Source organism: Taeniopygia guttata, chromosome 7 (genome assembly GCF_048771995.1).
Source record: "Taeniopygia guttata chromosome 7, bTaeGut7.mat, whole genome shotgun sequence".
Taxonomy (NCBI): domain Eukaryota; kingdom Metazoa; phylum Chordata; class Aves; order Passeriformes; family Estrildidae; genus Taeniopygia; species Taeniopygia guttata.
In genome coordinates this window covers 22,141,816-22,159,147 of record NC_133032.1, presented here as the reverse complement: position 1 = coordinate 22,159,147, position 17,332 = coordinate 22,141,816, and the positions used below count along the sequence as shown (strand labels likewise).

Below are 17,332 nucleotides of genomic sequence, written 5' to 3'. Positions count from 1 at the left end.
GTATAAATGTCAGTTAAAAAGAAAATTAGCTTGGCTGACCTGTGCAAATGGATTTTGAGAAGTTTCTACAGTCTGTCCCATAGCAATGTGGGAAGGGTTACAGTAACTGAAGTTACCTTTCTGTATTTTAGCGTGTGTAAACTATGTCACTGACGTTAGATAGTTAGTATTCACTTACTACAGGAACATACTCTATTGCAGTTTGACTTGTATTTGCATTTCTTTTAGGAAGTCTTCTCTTTGTAATTATAGGACTGTTCTGCTGCAGAGTGAAGCAGGCTTCTACAGAAGTTTCTACATAGCTATAGCAATCCTCAGACACTACAGTCTCATGAAAGAAACATCTTTTCATGTCTGTTATGTGAATTCCATGTATCTGTGGAATACATGAGTGGAACTATTTAAAGCTCAACCTTTGTTTAACATAATCTCTATTTGAAAATCCTATACAGGATTTTCATTTGGGAAGAAAATTTACAAGTGGGGTTGAATTTTCTGGACACTGGGGAGAATTGCCTAGCATGGAAATGTATGGTGTTTTATGAACAGGATTACTTTTCAGTATAAAATATTTCTACAAAAATATACTGGAAAATTGGTTTCCTTGGCTTAGTAAAACAAAGACCAAAGTGAACATGGCTCTTTTACAAACACAAGGAAGGGAGGGAGAGGTTATGGGCTAAAGGACAATGCTGGCAACAACAAAAAGTGAATAAAAATTTCTGGTGGCTATTTTCAAGCAGTAAACAGAGACTTTAAAGCAGATTTCTATAGCTCCGTCTTGAAGTAGATTTTGGCTACTGTAAGTAGATTTGCATTGCAGCGTAAGAACACAGAAGGCATTCCTAAGCTATCCATGATTTCCATTCCAGCTCTGTTTTTCTTAAAGCATGTCTTGAGCTGAGTTCTGTGCTGAGATGGCAAACTGCAAGTCGGGATCTAGATTTGTGTTCCACACTTCCTTCACAGATTATAGGTACTTGATCAGGAAAACTACATTTTACTCTCTGCATTGAGTTTTTTAGTAAGATTAGGGTCGTCTTCTGCTCTGAGTCAGGGCACACTCATGTGAACATGCAAAGCAGGCAAAACTATAGGAAAGGGGAACCCAAGATGATTATGAACCTCTTTGAGATAGGCAGTGTTAGAACCATTGCTATGCCAGCTTTCTTTCACAGGGCTTGCTGTATAAATAGTGTCTGTATGTGGAGTAGAACCAGTTGGGTTGTGAAAGCTTCTGGAGAACGTGATTGAAAATACTTTCTCATATAATGAATGTGCTAATTCACGGATAGGGTTTGTGATCAAGCATGAAGTTGGTTGAGTTCCTTAGGTTTGGAAACAGCCTGCCCTAAGAACATGCTGTCGCCTTGCAGCACATTTAAACAAGTGGTTTAAACCATCTTGTCATTTGCTGTGTGCTGTGAGTGTCATTAAGGCATTTTTGAGTAGCTGAAATACTTCAAGTTGAAACTTTGACTTGTTTCTGATGATGTGTTCAGCAATACATCCCTGCCATTGGCAGAATTTGATTGTTCCATAAAACTATTGTGTGTATTTTATTTCTAGGCCAAAGCCATTGCATGAAATTCCAGCCTTCTATTGCCCTGACAAGAACAAAGTGAATTTCATTCCGAAAAGTGGCTCTGCTTTCTGTCTTGTCAGCATCCTCAAGCCACTTCTTCCCACACAGGATCTCACACTTAAGGGCACTACACACAGCCTGACTGTCTCCTCCAGCATGACGCCTGGCTTGTTACAGCCCATTTCTATGGCCTCCTTGACTACAAACACAGATCAAGACAGGATCTCTCGTGGAACAAGTACAGTAATACCACAGACCTCTCTGCTCCAGCAGCCAGGATGTATTGAGGAAGCTGAAGAATAATTTAGATTGTCTTGACGTTTTTCTGGGCAACTACTGGGAAAAAAATGGAACTAGTTGACCGGACCTTTCTGATCACACACACATGTTGTTTTAACAATTTATGGCACTGCCAAAATCAAACTGTTTATATAATTGACAGTTTGGTAGCACATTGGGAAGTTCAGGAGATGCAGCAGCTGATATGCTGTGTACTTTCTGCTTTTGAAGACTGGTTCTGTTTCTTGTCTGCATTTTTTAAACACTGGTGAAAACAAAGACTATCATAATCCTTTCCCATTTAAAGGACCAGTTGTTGTGATGGTTTGTGTCCTCTGACTTTTTCTTTCCCATTAAAACAAGTCTCAAGACCAGCCAGCTGATCCCATTTACCATTGTGATCTGCAGAGGGAGGGGCAATCAGATGGTTTTGCAAGATGTCTTTTGTATGAAAATGTGTATTTTGTAACAAAGTTTTGCCTTTCTGGTTTGTAGCAGATGGTGTTTCCTGGTGATGATCCCCCTACTCTTTTTTTTTTTTTTTTTTTCCTTTGGTAGGGAAGGTTCTTTTATACTTGGCTGGCTACAGCTGATGGGACCAAAGGATTGCTGAACTATTGCAGCAGTCTCAAATTATGTGACCTTGCTGAACAGCCTCAGACCTAAAAAAAGCAAAACAAGTTAATACGTTTGAAACTTTTAAAACAGAAGAGTATGCAAAAACAGTGTTAGTATATAGTGTACATTTTTTTGATATCAAAAATTTTGTGCTTCTGGTAAGTCACATTCTTAAAATTCTTTCCTTCACAGAATTCCTACTAGTGTTGGTTTATTGGCTGGAAAATTGCATTTTAAAGCACTTGCCCTATTTGTCTGTAAAATTTCTGTGCAGATGTAGGGAAAAAGCATATTATCCTCTTACTCAGTATTCTTTCTTCCAGAAAATACTTGGCTCTTACAGGCTTGCTTAGATCCTTATGAGTCAGCCTGAAACATTAATCACTCTTGGTACAAATTTGCCGTGACATGACTCATCACTGTATTATAGACCCTGGCCACATAATACTGAAATATCTGTGCATGGTTTCCTCCCTTTTGTCATAGTGGTGTTTGTGTGTCTCTTGAAGGTGATGGTTTGTCAGGCATGATATCTGTTATGCAGAAGTTTACAGCAGCAGATATGTTCTCTCTTTTTGACTAGCACCTTAGGCTGGCATGTAAAACAGAGGATTTTTTTTGATACTTGGTTTGTCCTGATAATGTGGCAGTTAATAGTTGCTTTGACATTCAAATGAAAGGCAAAAATGGGGGGTGGAGGGGGGCAGAAGGCAACTGCAAACAGAAACTATTCAGGAACTTCACTGAGGTTTCTCATGTGTTCCTGTAGTGCATTACTTGGGTTTGAGTTAATACAATTATAGATACACAGAAAACTGCAATGACCTGAATACCAGTGTCATAGTTGCTTATAAAACACGTTGATCTTGTACCTCTTTAACAGAGTTAGATTCAGTAATTTCAAAGTAAGTGTCATTGTGGGCAGTCTCTGGGTCTAAATATTGGTCTATTACACACAAGCGGGTCTCACTGCTTGTATATACACAACTTCCATCGACATAGTTTCCATGGATCAGTTGTATTCTCAGGTCTCCTCATAATGGCAACTATTTAAAGGTGATACTGCAAATATAAGTCTTGTGCAGTGCTTAATATGATGAATTTGCTTGCAAACATTTTGATTTAAAGAAAAAACTCAGCATATATGTGCTGATAATAATCATAATTTGATGCATATTTGCTCTTCCTTTAAGTTCTGTATTAGTAACTATGATTGCAGTGTACTTCATTCAGCAAGTGTAAATCATGCTAGAATGTACAAGTTCTCAATTTATAGTAGTTTTAAAACATTATGCAAAAAAAAAAAAAAAAACCCAGTAAATTAAAACTGTACCAGCAGGTATGAAAGTATTTCACCTGTTATATTAGCAGACAGGCATAATTTGGCTTACTACCTTCCCATGAAAATGGACAGGATTGTTTTGAAGTAACAGTTTTGATTTGCACTGACATTGTCAGTCACCTGGAGTTGCTGAGGAGCAGAGCTTTAAAAATAAGCAGCTTTATGCATCAAATTTGTGTAATTTTGCCAGCTGATAGTTCTTTTATAGGCTTTGTGGATATTAATTTGTTTCTTCTGAAACACTACAGTGCAATTTGAAGTCTAAAATTTACTGCTTTAGATAGGTTTGTTTAAACCTGGTGTGACTGAATCCACATCATATTCAGGCGAAGGAAGTGCTTTTAAGTCTTATTTTCTATTTCTGTAACAGTAGCATGTAAAGAACTTCATTGTTGCCAAACTGCCTAGTACTTTGTTAGGAGATCTTAACGGAATGGTTAAGAAGCCATTAAAAAGGGCTAAAGTTAACAAATAGCCTTTATTACAGCCTTGACACTTAACTGACTTCACCAAAATGCACTCTGATGTTTGTTTCCATCACATTGTGTACTCTCCCAAACAGCAGTGAGCTTTCTTACTGTAGGACTTTCTTTTGCACCTGTTGTTGTAGGACTCGAGTATCTCTCTGGTAGTTTACCTTGTATGTTATTGGACAATGTACTGTACAAATTAGTGAGCTGCTCTGATAAAAACCAAATGTAAATGTGTGAAGTTTTTGCTTTTTATAAAAGAACTGCATTCAGGACAACATTCAGTCTTTTTTATATGCAGGACAACTCTACTATTGCTATGGCAGCTCAAGTTTATGAATCCACACTAAAGACTCAGAGTTAAGAAAATATGTCAACTCTTGTTCTGAGACCAGCTTTGATGTGTGCAGACAAAAATTAGCCTTAAATTTTTTATGTGCTGTCTTGTGCCATAGCATAGCTGTTAGCTTAAGTATTTAAATCGATTTGCAAATAGCTTTGAGAATGCATGGAGCTTTTTAAAAACTCTTTTATGTATAGGGTGGGATATTCATTTTTGGAGGGAGCTGCCCTGTGCATTACACAAGCACCGTTTTACTGAAAGAGTTCAAATTCTTTTGGCTTACTTAAAATCCTAACTATGCATAGACCTAGTCAGTTCCCCGATTGCCTACTTTGTAGCTTGAGAAAAAGCAAAAGTCTATTTTTATGCACAACTTGATGCATTTGATATTCTTGTTCTCTTGATGTGCTACACTTCTAGCCACACTTAAAGGCTGGTGGTTGTGTTCAATAACACTGACAATTGATTTTGAGATATACTAAATGCTATTACTCCAGTTGTAATTTCTACTTAAATCACAAGGAAGGAGTTCATTGTAACAAAGTCCATGGTCACAGATGTGATAATTAGAATTGTTTTTTCAAAAACTCAAGGCACAGAGGAAGAGGGCTCCTTTGGTAAAGTTTGGCCTGCATCAGCTATTCTTTGCTTGCTTGGTGCCATAATCCTGTAGTATTTAAGTACTTGGAAAAGTAACAGACAGTGCTTAAGTGCATATATCTTGGAAAGAAATTGTTGCTTTCAGGTATGTATCCCAAGTGAGCAAAAAAGAAAAGGGAGTAAAAATTAAATATTGCTTACTGTGGCAGTAAATGATTGCTGTGTTTGGTTTACATAAAGCAATAGCAGCTCTTATAAAGTATGTTTAGTCTCAGGGCTATTTTTTGATTTGTTCTAAAATACAATTTCCTGGAATTCAGTGTCTGAGACTGTTGAAAAACACTGAGGCTGAGCTTTTTGGGAAGAAGGAAACAAAGTCATATCCATTAACCTTTTCCTCTGCCTCAGGCCAAACTTCTTCTTGCTTGTTAAGAGAATTCAGTGGTAGCACAGTAATTCCTTGCTGAAGTATTATCTGTTCTCTCTCCCTGCCATCTCTAAAATGCTGATTGATGTCTTTACAGAAACTCAGTGCCAGTGATGTCCGTAATTCCTTGCTAAATGTTTCCTTGCTGAGTGCTTGACAGCTCCTCCATCAAGCTGAGAGGGCAAAGGAGGATGTGTAGGAAGTCACCAGAGACTTGCAGTTACAGCAGTCATTCCTGCAGGATGACTTCTTGGGTGTCTTGATTTCCATTTGATTTACTGTGTGCAGGCACACAGGTCTGCTGCTTTAATTTGCATGGTTGAAGGCAGAGCTGGTATTTTTGAGAACCTTTTATTATTTTTTTCCTATGTACAGACATGCAAAGCTGTTATCTTCTAGAACTGATGCACGCTTACATGCATCTCCAGAATAAAGCTTGTGTGTTGTTTTTACTTTTCCTCATGAGATTACTATAACCTGCAAGAAAGAAATAAAAGCACCTAAACACACAAGAACATCAGGACTGTACTTTCTCCATATAATTCCATAGTGCAGGTGTGAACCCTTCATCAGATGACTTAGATCCGAGCCAGGTTATTATATGTTAAACCAAAAATGTTCATTTTTAGGAAAGGCAGTAGAAGTTAAGCCCTTCATAACCTAGGGAGGTGAAAAGCACTGGGGAAAGCAATTGATTTTACTGTGATTAAAGTGTTCTTTTAGAATTGTATACCCATATTTGGAAAAATGGGTGTACAGGAAAACAAAGTTACCAATCACTGCAAGATGTACCTGTGTATTTTCTTGATGCGAGTTTGTAAGCATTCAGCATCTCTGAAAATCAGTTCAACTCTTAGTGTTCTGTTTATACAAAGAATGACTTATATACATTATCTGGAAACTGTTACTTTGCATGTCAAGTCGGGGGAGAATGTTAACTACTCACAAGTGTTCTGTGAAATTCCAGTCCTGTACCCCAGCTGAACTACAGCCGGCTCTTTCTGAATGCTCCAAATGGAAATGGAGTCCGGTTACTGCTTGCTTGGTTTCATTGCATGTCATCAGTAAATACTTAAGGTATGGTCTGTGTTTAATAGTTCTTCATTGGGATTTGTATTTGACTACAGAGACTTCTGTAGTGTTGACAGGTCTATAGCAGAAGAGGACTTGGCCTGATAACACTGCAAATTAACATTTATTATACAAACTTTTGGAACAACACTCTTTGGAAAATCTGCTAAGCTAAAGAAAGAAAACAAACCTCATCATCCATCCTAATTGTCAATGTACTGATAGTTAAGAACATAGCTTGGCTTCATTCTAAATTATTTCTTATATTGAAATGTGCAATTTTTGAGAGTAGCAGTCAAGGGATGTTCAAAACTGCCATTAGATTTGCCTTTGTATGAAATTGGCTGACATGTTTTCCTCTGTTACACTGTGATAACTTGTGGAGATGTTCTTGCTTATGTTGTACTGATAGGTTACTTGTTGCATGTAAAGCAATTCTTGTAAGCAAGAGGAATTCCAGGGATGTTCTGTAAAAAAGGGCCTATTCTAAGGTGATGTACACTGTTGTAAAACTGGAGCAGCTCAACTAATTTCAATGGAATTCTTGATTTACACTAGTCTTTTTGCTATGTGTAGTTATGCCAGTACAATTTTGCACAATGTTATTTGAATATTGCGTTCTGACTTGTGAACTGTTTCTACTGAAAACAGTGAAAATTTTACAAACTGCAATAGCGGAATGTTTTTGGCCTTTTTTTTTTCTGTTTTTGCCTAAAATAAAAAGTTGTCACTTCAAACTATGGGCTTATCTTGGATTTATTTTTAGTAGCAGGGGATTTTTGTGTTCGCACAGTCTGGAGATTTACCTAAGCATTTCCCCTGAGGGTAGGGGGCATTTACTACAAATAAAATAAGCATTTTTTAAACCCTTTTGGAAAAAAATCATCAGAATGGAAATATTTGTTTAATTCATACCCTCATTCCTCCAGTGCATCCTGGAGAACAGTCCTGAAAATTCTGCCTTTCCCTGTCTTCGTCTTCAGTAAGTTTGGTCAGTTCCTGAAGACACTACAATTCCACCTTTACGGGAAGGTGCATAAAGTCCTGGGTTTTGGAAACAGAAGGACTCAGCATGTGTTCTCCTGGGAGTGAAATTGTGATAACAGGACTGAGGAAAAGCCCTGGATTCCTGCTGATAGGTTCATTCTGCTGTTCAGTAGAATGCAACTGCTGAAACCTACCTGAGGAGGCTGCTTAGGCTGATTGTTGAAATAGTGCCATATTCTACATCTGTCTGTTTACTCAAAACAAGCATCTTTTTTCATGAGCAGCATTTGGAGCCAAAACTTCTTTAAACTAGAAGTGGTAAACTAGATAAATTATTGGGTTTGGGGTTTTTTGCTAGCTCTTATATTAAATTTAGGTCTAATTTGTCTAAAAAGCTTGGAGCAATTCCCCTTTTGAAAAATCATTGTCAGCTATATTTCATTTCAGAATGGATAGATAGATTTCTTAGAATCTTGAAGAACTGAAGGATTACTAGTGTGTATCCCTCAAGGCAGAGCTAGCTTGTGATTTTTCAGTGGTGGAAAAGTTTGGGACAATAAATATGACATCAACATCAAGTTTCCAATATTGTGCATTTCACAGACAGAGACCATGGGTCAATTTGCATCCAAATAGGAACATGCTTGGCTGAAATATAAAAGAGTAATTTACAGCCAGTGAAGTCTAGAGAATTTAATGCTTTCTCAGATTTTAGTCTCTTGTACTGTTCAGTTGTCTGTGGATGTTTGCCTGTCTCCAGATGAACAGGATCTGGTTCTTTATTAAATAGGCTGTGGCCTCATTCTTTATTAAACTATTTCTTCACTATTGATTACAAATCCAGTATTTCTGTTTTTATGCATGTAAGGATGATTTTACTGTAAATGTCTAGTGTTTAAAATACCTTCACACCTTGCATTACATACAGGAAAACTACCAGACACATTAAGATGCTGATGAAGATCATCTGTGAAGACAAAGAGAATGGAAAGAGCATCTTTGTGGTGAGCAATGACCATCTTCCAATTCTTTATTCACTGTTTTCATAAGCAGTTATGTTCCTCAGTTAAATAGCTGCTCTTTTTTTTTTTTTTTTTTTTTTTCCTTCAGACTATACGAGATAATCAGGCAGGAGACTGCTAGGAGGATTTCTCAGGTATCTCAGTTTTTTCTTGGGGTTAGATCTGACTGCATAGCAAATTACTATAGAAGTTGTAAGCCAAGGCTTCTTGTTTTCATCATATTTGCTTGCTGTACTTTTCCTGGCTCTTCATTCACCATTTGGAAATTGTACAAGATAGTGATCCTGCCCAGACTTCAAAACTTTTGAAGTGCTGCTGTCTAACACTATTTCATCTGTGTTCAGCATTTACAGAAGCACTGTTCATTGCCAGACATGTCCTGGTTAGGTGCTGTGTAGTGCAGACATAAGTTAGAATAGGATGGAGGAGATAATTTAGGTGAAGTTCTCCCACACTTGAAATAGGCTGGATTCATCACTACTGCATGTACTTTTTGTCAAGTCTTACTCCTGCCAAACAAGCCTGATTCATCTCCTCCTGCACTGGCTGTTTATAGAACTCTTGTTTCAAGTAAACTGGGCCATGGCCCTATAACTGATGCTTGCATTGACATAGGAGCATGTCTGTGGTGTCAGTAGCAATTTCACACTGTGGTGACATTGCTTGTAGTAAAGAAAAGATTTAGTAGTAGATTAAAACCTCATTACTGCAAGCAAAGTGGAACACTGTTCATTAATTCCTACACTTAGGAGAATGAGGATGTAACTGCTGTAATTAAGCTGTTGATTAAGAAACTGTTTGCACGGTTTGTTGTGGATGTCTATTCCAACTACAGATGTGTAGCTGACCACTGTAAACACTAATTTCACTGCTGATTGAAATGGCTGTTAGGGAGGTTTCTCTGTTTTCTCCCAGTTGGTGTCCACTGCAAGTAGCTGAACAGTGAGCACTGCCAGAATTAATCTGGTTGTGTGTGTCAGGCAGGCAGCAGGTAAGAATGTGTTCTCTTTGCCCATCATCTTTTCAAATTTCTGAAGTTAATTACAAGTTAGGACAGAACTTGACCTACAACATCTTGTACTGGACAAATTAATAAAGAAGGGTACATCCTGGCCTAGCCCAAATCTTTTGTGCTTTTGCAAGGTTTTAGTCTTTGGAATTGTTCTGCTGTCTGCAACGTCACAGGACCTTCCAAAGCTTTCAAAGTGCCCAGAGAAGCTGTGGATGCCCCATCCCTGGAAGTCTGATTGGACAGGGCTTTGAGCAGCCTTGTCTCATGAAAGGTGTCCTTGCCCACTGCAGGGGGGTTGGAACAAGATGATCTTTAAGGTCCCTTCCAACCAAAGCTGTTACATGATTCTATGAAAAATCAAAATTCATGGCTTTCTCAGGGTTGGGAAATGATACCATCGTCACATCGCTTTTATGTCCCAAATACAGCTTTGCTGTCTCAGGTGTCAATCTTAAGCACGTGGTTTCCTTGAAGATAGAACAATTAAAAAGAATCCTTTGTATGCCCTGGAGTATTTTCCTGGAATTACTATTTGCCTCATAACCCCAGGGATTTTATTTTTGGAAGGCCATGGGATAAAAAATAATTAGCTAGATCTAGTTCCCCCCCGCTTTTTATCCTCTGTGATGCATCACAAACCAAATCTTATGTGCATTGAACCATACCAGCTTAATAGGCTTTCAAACAGCTCCAAAATGTCCCAAACCTAAGGTGTTTGAGACCAATTTTTCTCTTAAAACTCATAGTAGGATCCTTTTAATGCTGTTCTTCTTGGAACTTAAATGTTCACCATCACACCAGATGATGGTATTTGTCTGTAGCAGGATGTTAAACCCATTTGTAATAGTAAAATGAAATGAGTCTGTTTTAAAGACCATTGTAATACAATACTGTCAATATCTGCCCATAGGGTAACTGTCTAAATATTAAGCAGTTCACTGAATATCCAGTGGCATCTGGATTTGAAAGGAGATCCAGATCTGCAAAAATACTGAACCATGTTGATACAGTTATGATACTATTCTGGACAGCTAAGAAAAAAAATATAAGATAATGTTTGTTGTTAAATAAAATAAGACCTTTTTAAATAATAAAATATTTTAATTGACCTCAGGATATATCTGTAGACAAAAAAAGTAATTGAAGTATATTCTTGTCTCAACACACTAGAAGTGCTGACCTAACTTGAATTGATTGGTCCATGCAATGAAGTGGTAGTCACTTCATACACTGAATGCAACTCAAAGACTGTTTTAGATCACCTAGAATTGGGATCCTAATAAAGTACAAGCTTGGTGTTTCTTGCAAGAAGTATTTCATAATCCAATAGAAGGCAATCTGCTTGAAAGTTTTCTCCATCCTTCAGCCTGAGTTCCATTTCATGAGACTGGGTACAGCCGGTGTCAAATGCTATTTGGTAGGAGTGTTTACGTTACTTTTTTCCCCTTCTCTTACTGGCACATTTTCTGGTAGTAGAGGACTTAGAGCATGCAAAGTAAAGAACAAATTCTCTCCCTGAGCCAAAAGTGCTGGCTAACATTGTAGTGTGGTGCTTGCAATGGGAAGTGCCAAGTGTGATTGACCTCTCAAGGAGAGAAAAATGAGTTTGTGGGAGCCTAAAAGATCCACAGGACAAGAGGTCATATTCATTTTTCTATTGCAAATTCAGATGTTGTCACTTTTGCTAAAAACTTCTTGGGAAGCAGTGAATTGGATGTCAACTACAAGATTAAAATGCTATAAAATAGGAGCTATTAGATTCAGTACAAGGCACAGCTGCCCTGTGGTGACTCAGTTATTATAAATTAGTACTTATTCCAGTTGTTTAAATTTTGTCTTTCCTTTGAGCAGCTTAAGGAAATAATGCTCCAGTAGATATTATTAACTGCATCAGCTATTATTCCTTTCTGATTTTATTGTAGTGCTGAACACTACATATTTTACATTACAAAGCATGCTTTACAAGACCTATGATTATTGTAAGAATTAGAGATGGTGGTTCTTACTTTATTTTTTTAGCTGGAGTAGTAATACAGATTTGAGGAACATGAGAACTGTATTTATTGCATACAAGACAATTGCACCTAAATTTCAAAACAAAAAAAAATTTAAGGGATTTACTGGAAAGTCTACAAGAATTCAGTTTAATCTACTCAGTCCAAGCCTATTTCTGATTCTTGTTTTCTTTGTTAAGAAAAAGCAACTTGGCTGAGTACTTTAAAGAGTATGTTTGAAGAGTGTGCATTCAAACTATGAAATTCTAAACCCAATCCTTAATGTATTTTCAGTTTTCTGGCTGATGTCTTCAATGCTGAACAAATCAGGACTTAGTAAGGGATCCAGATTCCCAGAATATTAACCTGATATATTGAGAATTGACTAATTGTATTCTTTCAATTTTCTAATTGCCAAAACACAACAGAATTTTACTTCCTTTAGTTTTCTAGTTGTCTTCTCTCCTGTAAAACTTAGAAATATGTAAAGTAGGACAGTGGAATGTAATGTCTTTATGTGTAAACTTATTCAGATAACTCTATCATAACCTACTTTCAAGATGAAAAATTCATTTCTATAAGTGAAATTTTCATTTGGTTGCTTCTAGATTTCAACTGGCATTTCTTAAATGAGTGCATGTTCTCATTTGAAAGTCCAGGGTCTGTAGAAATTTTTTCATGCTTTGGAGTTACTGATTCTGCAGGTGACATAGAAGTTTGTTGGTCACTATAAGAAGGCAGAGCAAAGCTTTTCCTCTCTGTAGATGTGTTGGGACTTTTGAAGCTGTAGCTGGATTGATTCATCCTAACATTGCATGTGGCTAGTGTATTAATTAGCCAGCTGTTCCTCTCATTTCTGGATTATCATGGACGTGCCTCTGACTGGGAAGCATTGAAAATGTGCACTACTGTCTTAGGCTGGGTGACTCCTGGTCTTTCAAGCTGAAACACTCCCTCCTCCTTTTCCTCTTGCAGAGCTTTGTGTGGAAAATATTAATGTTGTTGTTATCATGTTTCAGTACAGAATGGTTGGGTTTTTCAAATCAGCTAGAGGAGAGGAATGATAGTTGATACAGAATCACAGAGTAAGCTGAGTTGGAAGGGACCATAAGGATCACTGAGTTCAACTCCTGGCCATGCACAGAACCATCCCCAAGAGTCACATTCTGTACCTGACAGCATTGTTCAAATGCTTCCTGAACTCTGTCAGGCTTGGTGCTGAGACCACTTCCCTGGGGAGCCTGTTCCAGTGCCCCGCCACCCTCTGGGTGAAGACCCTTTTTCTAGTATCCAACCTAAACTTCCCCTGACCCAACTTCAGGCCACTCCCTCTGTTCCTGTCACTGGTCACCAGAAGGAAGAGATCAGTGCCTGCCCCTGCTCTTTCCCTCACAAGGAAGTTGTGACTGCAGTGAGGTCTCTCCTCAGCCTCCTCTTCTCCAGACTGAACAGACCAAGTGACCTCAAACCAGTGATGCTTCTGCATATACTTCCAGGTGTTGTCTAGATCAGCCCTAGGGTATATATCTAGGCTGATCTCATGAAAAAGCTCTTCCACCTACCCTCTCTTCGAAGAATAAAAGTAAGAAATGTCAAAAAGTAGTTTTGAGTTCAGGTGTTATAGGCAATTTTTCTTGGTTGTTTTTTTTTTTTTAACCATTTTCTGGGCTTAAATCTGAGAATCATCAAGCTTGGTTATCTACACATTGTTTCTTCATTGAACTTCTGTATTCTGAACTTCTGGAATAACTTCTAAAATAAAAGTAGGCCTGAGATTTTCAGCTCTTTTTCAGTTTTTTTCAGTACTGCTGAAAGGACTGAAAATTAAAGCCAGGAGGCCAGAAGAAATTTTCAAATATGTAGGCATCAGTGGGTCAGCTCCATCATAATTTGTTAAATAGTTATATATGAAAGTTAGATGACAAAGTAGTATTGTTTAAAGGTTACATCATTCTTGCAAAAATTGGGTGTTGTATTTCAGAAAGTTCCTTTAAAAAGGATAGAGAGACATTTGACTTTAAGTCTCCATTGTTTGTAATATCCTCTTTCAGCATGAAAATATTTTCCGTTCCCATCAGTTTTGTCTTCTTTTTTTTTTTTTTTTTGGCAAACATTAATATTTTTCCTGAACTGTGAGTAGAATGAAAAATTGTTATTTTTGTTGGCTTGCAGGCATTGTAGCTTCCCTTCCAATAAGACTGGCAGATTTATTTTTAGAGTTCTTGTCCCAGTACATCTTATACAGTTATTTAATGAAAATAGATTAGACAAGCCTAAGGAATAGGTTTAGTTTAGGTCTTGCTTGCAAGATTTGAGGGTGAGCTGCATGTGACAGAGAATGGGTTCTTTCTGTCTGTGAATAGGCAGTAAGTTTCACTCCATGGTTACACAGCTATCTTCTCAGTGCTCTTGGCTGTCCCCTTTTCCCTCTAATCCAGCTCCAAGGGGACTACTTCTGACATTCCAAACTGCTGAGCAGCTTTCCGACAGCTGCTATTGAAATCTGAATAAAAACAAAACTGTTTTCTTTGCCTTCCTCCCAAAGGGGGATCAGGTGAAAATGGAGCCAATTTCTTGTGTGTGCCAACTCTACCCTAGTGCTCCATCACCAGTGCTGGGGTGCTCACCTCTGATATGCTTCAAGGACAGACTGAGAGTTGGGGTTGCACTTACAGAGGACAAACAATAAGTTCTAAGGGCTGGAGGTGTGAGTCCTGTGTGCAGAGGGGCCTGCTTGGCACTGTGGGTGAGTGGCCCAAGATAACGAGCCATCATTCGTGACCCCATTACCATGGTCCTGGACCTTTAAACTCTAACATTCAATCTGCAGGAAAAGTATCTTAGGTGTTTCAAGGGTTTAAAGATTATAGTCTAAGTGTTAACTTTCCTGTTCCTGGTAATTCAGTTAGCCGGGTAAAATATTAGACACACTGTAAAAAGTGTGTTCAGAACATGAAAAAGAAATAACATGAAAGACTGAAAGTTGAAGAAGATTAGAAATTATCTTTTTTTAGTTGAGGGCTTTTTTTCAAAAATTCTGGGAAGCAGTTATTTCCTTTCTAATGAAACATGTACAGACTGTTTATGATTCTTCTAGAGTGTAGTTTATTTTTTGTGCTTGTTGCTTACTGATATTTCTGGAAATGTCATCTTTCTCCTCTCACATTCTTCACTGGGTTTGCTTAAGGGAGAGTTTTGTAATGGCTAGGAAAAAATCTTTCTTGAGAAAGAAGAAACAAAATGACCTCTTGTTACATCTCTCCAATTTATTGATTCTTCCTGTGCATGATGTGTAATGATGATTTTATGTCAAGTTTCTGCTTGTAGAAATAGTTTCAATAATGTGTTCAGAAACTGTTACAGAAATTCTGGTTGTACTTCATAACATTAGGACTGTTTGTATTTCCTCAGGAAGATGATGCTATGCCAGAATTTTAGTCACACTTAAGAAGATTCCATTTTCTAAGTTACAATGCTGTACAGCCATATACTAATTTCATCAATAATATTTCTTAATTCCATAAAAATAATTTCATAGATGGAATTTTAATAAACAATATGATCAGTGAGATTTAAAAGAGGAAAAAGTGAGGGTGAAGCAGAATAAATGTTCTGCTTTTCTATATACATTGGCAAATGATCATGGGGAATGACCTTGAGTGTGCTGAATTCATCAATCTCCTTTTCTGAAACTTTGTATCTGTAAGAAAGCCTCTCTTAGTATAAAAGAAATTTGCCTCCTTGGCACAGAATTATGCAGATGGGAGTCTACAAGCTATTCCAGGGCTTTGGATTTGAGCTGAGCTAGTTTGTAGAATTACAGGTGAAGAATTCATAGAACTAGTTTAAAGCTGGCTGCTATTTGCATTTTGTTTAACTGTCTGGTTCTACAGTATGTGGATCTCAAACAGTTGGCTTCCTATTCAATTAACTTTAAAAAAAGCGCTTAATCCCAAGATTGAAAAATACAATCCCATTTTATAGCCACTTCTTCTAGCAGCTCTCATGTCCAGGTACTTGTGCAGGTAGCTTTTGGGCAGAAGGATAATTGGAATATTCAGGGGTGAATGAGCACAGAAACTTGGAGGAAGATGAGGAATTATGGCTTAGCTATGTGTTGCTTCCCAGAAGACTGCAGAATTCCTCGTATTTCATTTTTTTAGTTGAAAAAAATTTATAAATACTTAAGTTACATTTGCTCTGTTTCATTGAAAAAGATGAGTAAAATGTGCAAGACTGCAGTTCAGGAGAGGTCATTCCTGCAGGCAGGGAGACAAAGCTGTCAGGTCCATACCTACCATGAGAAGATGCACACTCAAATCATGGGGAATTGGCAAGGGCAGGTGAGCAGGAGGGGTCTGGATAGAACAGATACCTGATAGACTGACAGGAAATGTGACAACAGGTACAGTGACTGCCTTAAAGCAGGTTCACCTTCCAGCCTGCACCCCTTCAGCTTCTCAAACTCAGATTTGGTAGCCTTTCCTTCCATCTGCATCTAAACCTGTGGAAGGTGGAACATGCAAAGGCAAAAGATCAGTCTTTGACTCTTACTGTATTATATTACCTGCAATAGTTCCTGATTAGAGAATCTGTGAATTTAAAACAACTGAGAATGAGTCTCAATCCTATAGATTTTTATCGTTATGAGGCTTTTTGTGCTTATATGATGTAATAATTTCTATTGCACAGAATTGACCATCTATTGCAGAAAAATTTATAAACACTGCATAGTAATTATAACCTCTTCACTTCCTAAAAGTGAAAACTGAGGAGTGAAGGTAATCTTTTACAGTAACCTAGCAGTAGATGTGCAGTTTTGGATTTTATTTTGCAGAATCTTGACTGAGGGGATTGAGGGACACAGACCCATGCAATGCAAGCAAGGCCAGTTTATTACACTAATCACAGTATTTATGATTCTCTAAGTTCTGTACAAAATTCTCCACTCAGACCCCTTTGCCCCTGTTCCCGTAGCAACACAATCTCTTCAGTTACTGAGTCCCCTGCTACATCTTCCACACTGAACTGTGCACTTTGCATGTAATTACACTGTCATCCTGGAGGTGTTTCAGGCAGAAAAGAGAAGTTCTCCTTCACCCTTTTGTTTTCTCAGAAAAAACACTTAAAAGAGTAACTGCTGGAGGGACAGAAGATGGAGGAGAAGCTTTTGAAAGGCAATTGTCTAAATTATTAAGAAAGTCGTTGCAAGGATTCTTTTATGGTGACTTGTTCATGGTGATAAGCACATTCTTCAGTTTTAAAAACAAATATAGAGAACAACAGGGGGTTGTTCTCCAGCCATGAAGGGGATTTGTTTAGTTCTATTTTGTCTGGTGAGCTCACTCTTGAGGTATAATAAATACCTCAGTATGTATTTTAGCTACTGATGACATGTCTTTGCATCCACAAATTCATGGTGAATTTGTTGGCAACCAATACTTCCTGCAGTGTAGATGGTACTTGTATGGATGAGTGAATGTTTATGTTTTGGAATTCTCCATTTTGTTTGCTCTTGTCAGGAATACAGCTTGTAGTATTCATCTTTCATTCACAGCCTTGTTTCTCTCTATCCTGTGCCA

General features: G+C 37.8%; 1 protein-coding gene across 1 annotated transcript in view; it reads left to right on the top strand.

Moving 5' to 3' along the window:
- Positions 1-7,472, top strand: part of FAM117B (family with sequence similarity 117 member B) — a 29,144-nt gene extending 21,672 nt beyond the window's left edge. Inside the window, exon 8 of the mRNA XM_012574986.5 lies at positions 1,570-7,472. Within this exon, the coding sequence (XP_012430440.4) occupies positions 1,570-1,888 (319 nt within the window). The 3' untranslated portion in view covers positions 1,889-7,472. The remainder of the gene's footprint in view (positions 1-1,569) is intronic.
- Positions 7,473-17,332: the final 9,860 nt, after the last annotated feature.